The sequence below is a fragment of the Thalassophryne amazonica genome, chromosome 10 (genome assembly GCF_902500255.1).
Source record: "Thalassophryne amazonica chromosome 10, fThaAma1.1, whole genome shotgun sequence".
Lineage (NCBI taxonomy): Eukaryota > Metazoa > Chordata > Actinopteri > Batrachoidiformes > Batrachoididae > Thalassophryne > Thalassophryne amazonica.
In genome coordinates, this window is record NC_047112.1 from 101,516,190 (window position 1) to 101,529,406 (window position 13,217).

The 13,217-nt window shown below is 40.8% G+C and overlaps 1 protein-coding gene across 1 annotated transcript in view; it reads left to right on the forward strand.

Annotated features, from left to right (window-relative positions):
* The first annotated feature begins 719 nt into the window (after positions 1-719).
* atp10a (ATPase phospholipid transporting 10A) overlaps positions 720-13,217 on the forward strand; it is a 223,083-nt gene continuing 210,585 nt past the window's right edge. Inside the window, exon 1 of the mRNA XM_034180634.1 lies at positions 720-1,317. Within this exon, the coding sequence (XP_034036525.1) occupies positions 911-1,317 (407 nt within the window). The 5' untranslated portion in view covers positions 720-910. The remainder of the gene's footprint in view (positions 1,318-13,217) is intronic.

Sequence of the window (13,217 nt, forward strand, 5' to 3'; positions counted from 1 at the left end):
CTCTAGGTGCATGTTTGCTGTATCCGGCAAAATATACACTGCTCTCTCTCTCTCTCTCTATATATAAAATAAACAAATTATTAACCTCACTTGCTAACAGTTGGATAATAATCCTTTAATCTGCTGCACTATGGAACAAAAAATTTGAAATAAATAAAAATCAGTTTTGAAACCCTGTCCATAATGTTTCATAATGGAAAACTGTGAGTGGATCCAGACATCACTGACCGAGAGGAAGTCCAGCAGGCAGGGACACTCATTGACCTTTCTGTTTTGGTGGCTGTACATCAGAAACCCCTGTCCTCACCTTCACCGTTCTCATCAGACAACTATTTGCAGCAGTAACAAATCAAATTCTGCATTCCAAACAGTCACTGAAATAACTTTCTATCTTATCTTGTTTTCATACCAAAACATCTTGAATAAATCGTCTTATGTAAGCATGCGCGTGCCCAATGAGATATGTCAGGTATCTACCGCGTGGCACTTGCAGACAAAAAACATATATACAAGGGTAGGGGCGGGGCTTGTGACTCAGATTTCCACAGAAGCGCCGCTGACGTAACATCCTATGCGTGTCGGCTCGCGCGCCCCACTGATCTCCACCATCAGCGGGAGCAAATCTTAACAGCGCGAGACCCATCCTCGTGCTGTGTCAATCAGCCCCGAGACCACGCCTCCTCACCATCCTCCGCCCCCGACAAAAAAAAAGAAGCTAAACAAGCAAACGTTTTCCTCTGACTCGCGAAAAGAGGAGCGACATGGATGAGAAGGAGCCGTCGGCGTGAGTAAAAGAAAATAATGATGAAATGACTGTTCACACGGCGAAAGAATGATAACATAGGCGGCACTGTGCTGGCGCGCGCGAGAAAAGAGGAAAAAACAAAGTGTGGAGCAGCATAAAAAGGCGATGGCGCGGCGGGAGAACCAAGAGGCTTCAAAAGTCAGAAAACAACGAAAGAAGAAGGACAGCAAGAGCAGAACCGTGCACGCGAACATCCTCTATGAGCACGCCAAAGGAGAGGAAAATCCAAACCGGCACTATGCAAACAACAAGATTAAAACCACCAAATACACCCTGCTGTCTTTCCTGCCAAAGAACCTCTTTGAACAGTTCCACAGGTTTGCCAACGTTTACTTTGTTTTTATCGCTTTGCTGAATTTTGTTCCAGTCGTCAACGCATTCCAGCCAGAACTCGCACTGGCTCCAGTAGTTTTCATTTTGTCTGTCACTGGCATCAAAGATCTGTGGGAAGACTACAGGAGACACAGGTCCGACAAAGAAATCAATCACATGGACTGTCTGGTCTACAGCAGGTAAGCTGGCACTCATTTGTCCTTGTCTGTGTTGCTTTTCTGTCTTGGCATCACACTAACTGTGCTTTCCTAATGCATCTTGCACATATTCACATCAGATGATGAGGGCAAATTGTTCCAGATTAAAATAAAAAAGACAAGACCCGTGTTGTTCTTCTTGCAGGCCTTGACAAATGTACTGTGTGTAGAATGATTGTATTCCTGAGGATTCATTTTATTGTTGAACACATACAGTGTTCTCAGTCATACCAAGATGTTGTTAAACCTCAAACCTTTGTTGGGGAAAAATGTGTGTGCACAGTCAATAAGCAACTGTTAATGTGCAGAATTGTGCAACTAAATGAAACATAAAATTTCCCATCTCACTTGTTAATTTTCATTAGAGTAAATATAACAAATGAACACATAAACCTTTGAATAATATTAAGTTACCAATAAAGCCACCCTTCGTTTTCTTGATCTCTTGATGGTCACCTTTTTGTGTAGCAGCAACCACAGCCTCCCAAATGCTGTTCAAGGAGGTGTATCAGGATGGCCATCAAGAACCTAGAAAAGAACAAATCTTGACTTGATGGTATCTATGCCAAGCACCTTAAATATGCATCCACTCGTCTGGTAGACCTTAGTCACTGTAGTCTCTTAGTACATGGTGTGCTGCCAGATTCTGTGATCTCAGTGGTACAACCGCAATTCCAATGAAGTTGGGACGTTGTCTAAAATGCAAATAAAAACAAAATACAATGATTTGCAAATCCTCTTCAACCTATATTCAATTGAATACATCACAAAGACAAGATATTTAATGTTCAAACTGATAAACTTTATTGTTTTTGTGCAAATATTTGCTCATTTTGAAATGGATCAATCAATCAATCAATTTTTTTATATAGCACCAAATCAATCAATCAATCAATCAACTTTTTTCTTGTATAGCGCCAAATCACAACAAACAGTTGCCCCAGGGCGCTCCACATTGCAAGGCAAGGCCATACAATAATTATGTAAAACCCCAACGGTCAAAACGACCCCCTGTGAGCAAGCACTTGGCTACAGTGGGAAGGAAAAACTCCCTTTTAACAGGAAGAAACCTCCAGCAGAACCAGGCTCAGGGAGGGGCAGTCTTCTGCTGGGACTGGTTGGGGCTGAGGGAGAGAACCAGGAAAAAGACATGCTGTGGAGGGGAGCAGAGATCGATCACTAATGATTAAATGCAGAGTGGTGCATACAGAGCAAAAAGAGAAAGAAACAGTGCATCATGGGAACCCCCCAGCAGTCTACGTCTATAGCAGCATAACTAAGGGATGGTTTAGGGTCACCTGATCCAGCCCTAACTATAAGCTTTAGCAAAAAGGAAAGTTTTAAGCCTAATCTTAAAAGTAGAGAGGGTGTCTGTCTCCCTGATCTGAATTGGGAGCTGGTTCCACAGGAGAGGAGCCTGAAAGCTGAAGGCTCTGCCTCCCATTCTACTCTTACAAACCCTAGGAACTACAAGTAAGCCTGCAGTCTGAGAGCGAAGCGCTCTATTGGGGTGATATGGTACTACGAGGTCCCTAAGATAAGATGGGACCTGATTATTCAAAACCTTATAAGTAAGAAGAAGAATTTTAAATTCTATTCTAGAATTAACAGGAAGCCAATGAAGAGAGGCCAATATGGGTGAGATATGCTCTCTCCTTCTAGTCCCCGTCAGTACTCTAGCTGCAGCATTTTGAATTAACTGAAGGCTTTTTAGGGAACTTTTAGGACAACCTGATAATAATGAATTACAATAGTCCAGCCTAGAGGAAATAAATGCATGAATTAGTTTTTCAGCATCACTCTGAGACAAGACTTTTCTGATTTTAGAGATATTGCGTAAATGCAAAAAAGCAGTCCTACATATTTGTTTAATATGCGCTTTGAATGACATATCCTGATCAAAAATGACTCCAAGATTTCTCACAGTATTACTAGAGGTCAGGGTAATGCCATCCAGAGTAAGGATCTGGTTAGACACCATGTTTCTAAGATTTGTGGGGCCAAGTACAATAACTTCAGTTTTATCTGAGTTTAAAAGCAGGAAATTAGAGGTCATCCATGTCTTTATGTCTGTAAGACAATCCTGCAGTTTAGCTAATTGGTGTGTGTCCTCTGGCTTCATGGATAGATAAAGCTGGGTATCATCTGCGTAACAATGAAAATTTAAGCAATACCGTCTAATAATACTGCCTAAGGGAAGCATGTATAAAGTGAATAAAATTGGTCCTAGCACAGAACCTTGTGGAACTCCATAATTAACTTTAGTCTGTGAAGAAGATTCCCCATTTACATGAACAAATTGTAATCTATTAGACAAATATGATTCAAACCACCGCAGCGCAGTGCCTTTAATACCTATGGCATGCTCTAATCTCTGTAATAAAATTTTATGGTCAACAGTATCAAAAGCAGCACTGAGGTCTAACAGAACAAGCACAGAGATGAGTCCACTGTCCGAGGCCATAAGAAGATCATTTGTAACCTTCACTAATGCTGTTTCTGTACTATGATGAATTCTAAAACCTGACTGAAACTCTTCAAATAGACCATTCCTCTGCAGATGATCAGTTAGCTGTTTTACAACTACCCTTTCAAGAATTTTTGAAAGAAAAGGAAGGTTGGAGATTGGCCTATAATTAGCTAAGATAGCTGGGTCAAGTGATGGCTTTTTAAGTAATGGTTTAATTACTGCCACCTTAAAAGCCTGTGGTACATAGCCAACTAACAAAGATAGATTGATCATATTTAAGATCGAAGCATTAAATAATGGTAGGGCTTCCTTGAGCAGCCTGGTAGGAATGGGGTCTAATAAACATGTTGATGGTTTGGATGAAGTAACTAATGAAAATAACTCAGACAGAACAATCGGAGAGAAAGAGTCTAACCAAATTCCGGCATCACTGAAAGCAGCCAAAGATAACAATACGTCTTTGGGATGGTTATGAGTAATTTTTTCTCTAATAGTTAAAATTTTGTTAGCAAAGAAAGTCATGAAGTCATTACTAGTTAAAGTTAATGGAATACTCAGCTCAATAGAGCTCTGACTCTTTGTCAGCCTGGCTACAGTGCTGAAAAGAAACCTGGGGTTGTTCTTATTTTCTTCAATTAGTGATGAGTAGAAAGATGTCCTAGCTTTACAGAGGGCTTTTTTATAGAGCAACAGACTCTTTTTCCAGGCTAAGTGAAGATCTTCTAAATTAGTGAGACGCCATTTCCTCTCCAACTTACGGGTAATCTGCTTAAAGCTACGAGTTTGTGAGTTATACCACGGAGTCAGACACTTCTGATTTAAAGCTCTCTTTTTCAGAGGAGCTACAGCATCCAAAGTTGTCTTCAATGAGGATGTAAAACTATTGACGAGATACTCTATCTCCCTTACAGAGTTTAGGTAGCTACTCTGCACTGTGTTGGTATATGGCATTAGAGAACATAAAGAAGGAATCATATCCTTAAACCTAGTTACAGCGCTTTCTGAAAGACTTCTAGTGTATTGAAACTTATTCCCCACTGCTGGGTAGTCCATCAGAGTAAATGTAAATGTTATTAAGAAATGATCAGACAGAAGGGAGTTTTCAGGGAATACTGTTAAGTCTTCTATTTCCATACCATAAGTCAGAACAAGATCTAAGATATGATTAAAGTGGTGGGTGGACTCATTTACTTTTTGAGCAAAGCCAATAGAGTCTAATAATAGATTAAATGCAGTGTTGAGGCTGTCATTCTCAGCATCTGTGTGGATGTTAAAATCGCCCACTATAATTATCTTATCTGAGCTAAGCACTAAGTCAGACAAAAGGTCTGAAAATTCACAGAGAAACTCACAGTAACGACCAGGTGGACGATAGATAATAACAAATAAAACTGTTTTTTGGGACTTCCAATTTGGATGGACAAGACTAAGAGACAAGCTTTCAAATGAATTAAAGCTCTGTCTGGGTTTTTGATTAATTAATAAGCTGGAATGGAAGATTGCTGCTAATCCTCCGCCCCGGCCCGTGCTACGAGCATTCTGACAGTTAGTGTGACTCGGGGGTGTTGACTCATTTAAACTAACATATTCATCCTGCTGTAACCAGGTTTCTGTTAGGCAGAATAAATCAATATGTTGATCAATTATTATATCATTTACCAACAGGGACTTAGAAGAGAGAGACCTAATGTTTAATAGACCACATTTAACTGTTTTAGTCTGTGGTGCAGTTGAAGGTGCTATATTATTTTTTCTTTTTGAATTTTTATGCTTAAATAGATTTTTGCTGGTTATTGGTAGTCTGGGAGCAGGCACCATCTCTACGGGGATGGATGCTTGCAACACGTTCCAAAAAAGTTAGGACGGGGCAACAAAAGACTGGGAAAGTTGATGCATTGTTCTAGCTAGCGCAAACTTGCATTACGGCCTATTACGCTATAATTTTGTTTAGTTCGCCTATTTTGGACCATTACGCTTATTTTCAATACAGTGTAACGGCTCTGTAATCAACTGTTTCTGTAGTGCGACTCCAGTTTGAAGCGTGAATCAATGAAGCAATGCTTCGATTCAATGGCTCTTGGCTCTTTGGTTCACTGCTCTTCAGAAGCTTTAAGTCCGCTTCTTAACCCCTCTCAAAGCTATTAAAATACACACAAAAGTGACTTTTGTGTGTATTAAAGTTACTAACTGGGACTCTTGTCTTGTTGCAGTCAAGAAACGAGAATCGTCCTTTGTTCCGTTGGCACAGCTCCAAACGCTGCGTGGCTCTCTGCTGAGACAGAGTTAGCTTGGAATTAATATGAATTGCAGTTTTAAATAAAATGACACCTCCTTTACAAATGTTGCAATACAGACAATAAACTACAATCCACTAAAATGTTTTTTCCTCCCAAAATGAGACCTCCCGCATTCTTTATGAACCTGACGTGCAGCACAGCTGCAAGAGCGCAGCTCATAGGTATGGAAAGACAATCATGTCAATAATAAGGTCTGAAAGGAAATGCTTTTGACAAAAACTAACAGATTTTATTTCTGTTTATGTCCAGAGATCAAGGATCCACCATGTAGAGTTTATTATGTCCAGAGTTTAAGGATCCAGTAACCAATTTCATATTTATTTAAGACTCAATAAAATGTTCAATTTCAATTTAATCAGCTTGTAAAGCGCCAAATTACAACAAAAGCCGTCTCAAGGTGCCTCACACAGAACAGTTCATTCATTCATTTATCTTCTACCGCTTAGTCCAATTAAGGGTCGCGGTGGGCTGGAGCCTATCCCAGCAGCCATAGAGCGTGAGGCGGGGTACACCCAGGATAGGACGCCAGTCTGTCGCAGGGCCACAAACAAACACAGACACCCACACACACACCTACGGACAAGTTAAAGATTCCAAACTGCCTAACCCGCATGTCTTTGGATGTGGTAGGAAACCGGAGCACCCGAAAGAAACCCACGCAAACATGGAGAGAACATGCAAACTCCACACAGAAAGGCCATGGGAATTGAACCCATGACCTTCTCTCTGTGAGGCAACAGTGCTAACCACTAAGCCACTGTGCTGCCCACAGAACAGTTCAACATAAAAAATAAAAAAAATTCAAATACCTAATTAAAAACAGAAGTAAAAGAATAAAACATAACAAAAAAAAAATACTCATAAGAAAGAGAATAAAAATAGGTTTTAAGTCTTGACTTAAAAATGTCCACGAACTCTGACTGCCTTGCTGAGAGCCATGTACTGGCTAACCCAAAATAAGATTGCCCACTCAACAAACTTCCCCAGCCATCTGGACATGATGAAGGGACTTGGGCTGTCGTACCTGGCTTTTCCCCTTTGGGTACCCTTAGAATGGCCAATTTTTAGCTTAAATTTTCAAAAGCTCCCCCCCTTCCGCACTACCCCCCCCCCCCCCCCCCCCCCCTCGGTCACTACACTCTCTTGACATTACCACTACGCTAAAATTTTATCCTAGCTAGAACCCTGTGATGAATGTTCAAAGAACACCAAATTGGAAACACGTGAGTGTCATGATTGTCATTAAAAGGAACATCCCCAAAAGGCTCAGCCATTCACAAGCAAATATGGGGTGAGGATCACCACTTTGTGAACAACTGCATGAAATATAGTCCAACAGTTTAAGAACAATGTTTCTCAACATTCAATTGCAAGTAATTTAGGGAGTCCATCATCTACAGTCCATAATATAATCAGAGAAGATTCAGAGAATCTGGATAACTTTCTGCACGTAAGTGGCAAGGCTGGAAGCCAACATTGAATTCCCGTGACCTTCGATGCCTCAGGTGGCACTACATTAAAAACCGACATCATTGTGTAAAGGATCTTACCACATGGGCTCAGGAACACTTCAGAAAACCATTGTCAGTTAACACAGTTCGTCGCTACATCTAGAAGTGCAAGTTAAAACTCTACCATGCAAATCGAAAGCCATACATCAACAACATCCAGAAACTCCACTGCCTTCTCTGGGCCTGAGCTCATTTGAAATGGACAGACGCAAAGTGGAAAAGTGTGCTGTGGTCTGAGTCCACGTTTCAAATTGTTTTTGGAAATCATGTACCTCGTGTCCTCCGGACAAAAGAGGAAAAAGACCATCCAGATTGTTACCAGTGCAAAGTTCAAAATCCAGCATCTGTGATGGTATGGGGGTGTGTTCGTGCCCATGGCAGGGACAACTTGCGTGATGGCACCATCAATGCTGAAAGGTAAATCCAGGTTTTGGAGCAACACATGCTGCCATCCAAGCAATGTCTTTTTCAGGGACGTCCCTGCTTATTTCAGCAAGACAATGCCAAGCCACATTCTGCACGTGTTACAACAGCATGGCTTCGTAGTAAAAGAGGGTGGGTACTAGATTGGCCTACCTGCAGTCCAGACCTGTCACCCATTGAAAACGTGTGGCGCATTATCAAGCGCAAAACGACGACAACAGAGACCACGGACTGTTGAACAACTCAAGTCAGGCATCAAGCAAGAAGGGGAAAGAATTCCACCCACAAAGCTTCAACAATTAGTGTCCTCAGTTCCCAAATGGTTATTGAGTGTTGTTAGAAGGAAAGGTGATGTAACACAGTGGTAAACATTCCACTGTCCCAGCTTTTTTGAAACGTGTTGCAGGCATCCATTTCATAGTGCGCAAATATTTGCACAAAAACAATAAAGTTTATCAATTTCAATTCAATTCCAATTTATTTTCATTTATATAGCGCCAAATCACAACAGAGTTGCCTCAAGGCACTTCACACAAGTAAGGTCTAACCTTACTAACCTCCAGAGCAAACAGTGGAAAGGAAAAACTCCCTCTGATGATGAAACCTCAAGCAGACCAGACTCAAAGGGGTGACCCTCTGTTTGGGCCATGCTACAGACATAAATTACAGAACAATTCACAAAATGAATATACAGGAAATGCTGTTGGCGCACAGGACAGGATGGTCACCAGCACAAATACAACTCCCATCTCTGGATGGAGCCGCACCTTAAACAGAGAGAAAAAACAGAATCAGGCATCAGAAAGACAAGGAATACTGTATAATAATAATTACTCTATTGGCTTTGCTCAAAAAGTAAATGAGTCCACCCACCACTTTAATCATATCTTAGATCTTGTTCTGACTTATGGTATGGAAATAGAAGACTTAACAGTATTCCCTGAAAACTCCCTTCTGTCTGATCATTTCTTAATAACATTTACATTTACTCTGATGGACTACCCAGCAGTGGGGAATAAGTTTCATTACACTAGAAGTCTTTCAGAAAGCGCTGTAACTAGGTTTAAGGATATGATTCCTTCTTTATGTTCTCTAATGCCATATACCAACACAGTGCAGAGTAGCTACCTAAACTCTGTAAGTGAGATAGAGTATCTCATCAATAGTTTTACATCCTCATTGAAGACAACTTTGGATGCTGTAGCTCCTCTAAAAAAGAGAGCTTTAAATCAGAAGTGCCTGACTCTGTGGTATAACTCACAAACTCGTAGCTTAAAGCAGATAACCCGTAAGTTGGAGAGGAAATGGCGTCTCACTAATTTAGAAGATCCTCACTTAGCCTGGAAAAAGAGTCTGTTGCTCTATAAAAAAAGCCCTCCATAAAGCTAGGACATCTTTCTACTCATCACTAATTGAAGAAAATAAGAACAATCCCAGGTTTCTTTTCAGCACTGTAGCCAGGCTGACAAAGAGTCAGAGCTCTATTGAGCTCAGTATTCCATTAACTTTAACTAGTAATGACTTCATGACTTTCTTTGCTAACAAAATTTTAACTATTAGAGAAAAAATTACTCATAACCATCCCAAAGACGTATCGTTATCTTTGGCTGCTTTCAGTGATGCCGGTATTTGGTTAGACTCTTTCTCTCCGATTGTTCTGTCTGAGTTATTTTCATTAGTTACTTCATCCAAACCATCAACATGTTTATTAGACCCCATTCCTACCAGGCTGCTCAAGGAAGCCCTACCATTATTTAATGCTTCGATCTTAAATATGATCAATCTATCTTTGTTAGTTGGCTATGTACCACAGGCTTTTAAGGTGGCAGTAATTAAACCATTACTTAAAAAGCCATCACTTGACCCAGCTATCTTAGCTAATTATAGGCCAATCTCCAACCTTCCTTTTCTCTCAAAAATTCTTGAAAGGGTAGTTGTAAAACAGCTAACTGATCATCTGCAGAGGAATGGTCTATTTGAAGAGTTTCAGTCAGGTTTTAGAATTCATCATAGTACAGAAACAGCATTAGTGAAGGTTACAAATGATCTTCTTATGGCCTCGGACAGTGGACTCATCTCTGTGCTTGTTCTGTTAGACCTCAGTGCTGCTTTTGATACTGTTGACCATAAAATTTTATTACAGAGATTAGAGCATGCCATAGGTATTAAAGGCACTGCGCTGCGGTGGTTTGAATCATATTTGTCTAATAGATTACAATTTGTTCATGTAAATGGGGAATCTTCTTCAGACTAAAGTTAATTATGGAGTTCCACAAGGTTCTGTGCTAGGACCAATTTTATTCACTTTATACATGCTTCCCTTAGGCAGTATTATTAGACGGTATTGCTTAAATTTTCATTGTTACGCAGATGATACCCAGCTTTATCTATCCATGAAGCCAGAGAACACACACCAATTAGCTAAACTGCAGGATTGTCTTACAGACATAAAGACATGGATGACCTCTAATTTCCTGCTTTTAAACTCAGATAAAACTGAAGTTATTGTACTTGGCCCCACAAATCTTAGAAACATGGTGTCTAACCAGATCCTTACTCTGGATGGCATTACCCTGACCTCTAGTAATACTGTGAGAAATCTTGGAGTCATTTTTGATCAGGATATGTCATTCAAAGCGTATATTAAACAAATATGTAGGACTGCTTTTTTGCATTTACGCAATATCTCTAAAATCAGAAAGGTCTTGTCTCAGAGTGATGCTGAAAAACTAATTCATGCATTTATTTCCTCTAGGCTGGACTATTGTAATTCATTATTATCAGGTTGTCCTAAAAGTTCCCTAAAAAGCCTTCAGTTAATTCAAAATGCTGCAGCTAGAGTACTGACGGGGACTAGAAGGAGAGAGCATATCTCACCCATATTGGCCTCTCTTCATTGGCTTCCTGTTAATTCTAGAATAGAATTTAAAATTCTTCTTCTTACTTATAAGGTTTTGAATAATCAGGTCCCATCTTATCTTAGGGACCTCGTAGTACCATATCACCCCAATAGAGCGCTTCGCTCTCAGACTGCAGACTTACTTGTAGTTCCTAGGGTTTGTAAGAGTAGAATGGGAGGCAGAGCCTTCAGCTTTCAGGCTCCTCTCCTGTGGAACCAGCTCCCAATTCAGATCAGGGAGACAGACACCCTCTCTACCTTTAAGATTAGACTTAAAACTTTCCTTTTTGCTAAAGCTTATAGTTAGGGCTGGATCAGGTGACCCTGAACCATCCCTTAGTTATGCTGCTATAGACGTAGACTGCTGGGGGGTTCCCATGATGCACTGTTTTTCTCTTTTTGCTCTGTATGCACCACTCTGCATTTAATCATTAGTGATCGATCTCTGCTCCCCTCCACAGCATGTCTTTTTCCTGGTTCTCTCCCTCAGCTCCAACCAGTCCCAGCAGAAGACTGCCCCTCCCTGAGCCTGGTTCTGCTGGAGGTTTCTTCCTGTTAAAAGGGAGTTTTTCCTTCCCACTGTAGCCAAGTGCTTGCTCACAGGGGGTCGTTTTGACCGTTGGGGTTTTACATAATTATTGTATGGCCTTGCCTTACAATATAAAGCGCCTTGGGGCAACTGTTTGTTGTGATTTGGCGCTATATAAAAAAATTGATTGATTGATAATTTGCCAATATTAAAAAAGAAGAAAAACAGAAGAAATGCTAAGGTGATCGCCGGCCACTAGCCCTAAGCTTCACTTAAAGACCCAGAATTTAGCTAAAGTTGAGGCCGCGGCACGCTCCGTTTCCTAATAAAATGAATTTAAAGAGTAAAAAGCACAAAACAAAACTATACCAGTATGCTAGTCATACAAAAAGGAAAATAAGTGTGTCTTAAGTCTGGTCTTGAAAGTCTCCACAGAATCTGACTGTTTTATTGACGCAGGGAGATCATTCCACAGAATATGGGCACGATAAGAGAAAGCTCTATAACCTGCAGACTTCTTATTCACCCTAGGGACACAAAATTGTCCTGCACCCTGAGAACGCAAAGCCCGGGCCGCTACGTAAGGTTTAAGTCGGTCAGCTAGGTAGGGAGGTGCCAGTCCGTGATCAGTTTTATAGACTAGTAGCAGAAACCTTAAAATCTGATCTCACTGGGACAAGAAGCCAGTGAAGGGATGCCAAAATGGGTGTAATGTGGTCGAACTTTCTCCTTCGTGTCAAAAGTCTGGCTGCAGCATTTTGAACCAATTGGAGAGCTCTAATGCTAGACTGCATTAAACCAGAAAATAGAACATTGCAGTAGTCCAATCTAGAAGAGATAAACGCATGGATCAGGGTCTCAGCATCAGCCATAGACAGGATGGGACAAATCTTTGCTATATTTTGCAGGTGGAAGAAAGCAGTCCTCATAATATTTCTAATGTGGAGGTCAAAGGACAATGTAGGATCAAAAATGACCCCAGGGTTCCTCACTTTGTCCGTGTGATGTATGACACATGAGCCTAGGCTGAGCGTTAACTAGTCAAATTGATGCCAATGTCTCACTGGACCAAGAACCATCATTTCAGTCTTATCAAAGTTTAAAAGTGGGAAGTTTTTAGACATCCAACTTCTCACTGATGCAAGGCAATCTTCTAAGGATTTTATGTGAACGAGATTACCAGCAGTTATTGGCATGTATAACGGAGTATCATCAGCATAGCAGTGAAAGGTAATTTCAAAACGCCGCAATATGTGCCCAAGGGGTACTATATAAAGGGAGAAAAGACGGACCCCTTATCAGTTTGACCATTAAAAATCTTGTCTTTGTGGTGTATTCAATTGAATATAGGTTGAAGAGGATTTGCAAATCATGTTCTGTTTTTATTTACATTTCACACAACATCCCAACTTCGTTGGAATTGGGGTTGTAATTCACATATCGGAAAATACCGATCCAACCCGCAACATTTTCCGATACCAGAGAAGAGCCACTGTGAATCCTCTCAACTGCTGTTGTTTGCTCTCTGCTTGTTTACTGTCGAGTGGGAGGAGGAGAGGGGGAGGTTTTCTGAAGCCGGGCTGTTTGACAGAGCTCTCTTCTGCAGTGTTCTAGCTGAGGTTAGCAGCAAATTTCTGCCCGGCTATTGGGTTCAAATTGTCTGTTCGTTGAGCACAGATTTTCACAAAAATTAACTAAATTTTTGTTGAAAATGTGTGATTAAAAAGTTAGCCGCTTCGCTGTCCCGAGGCTG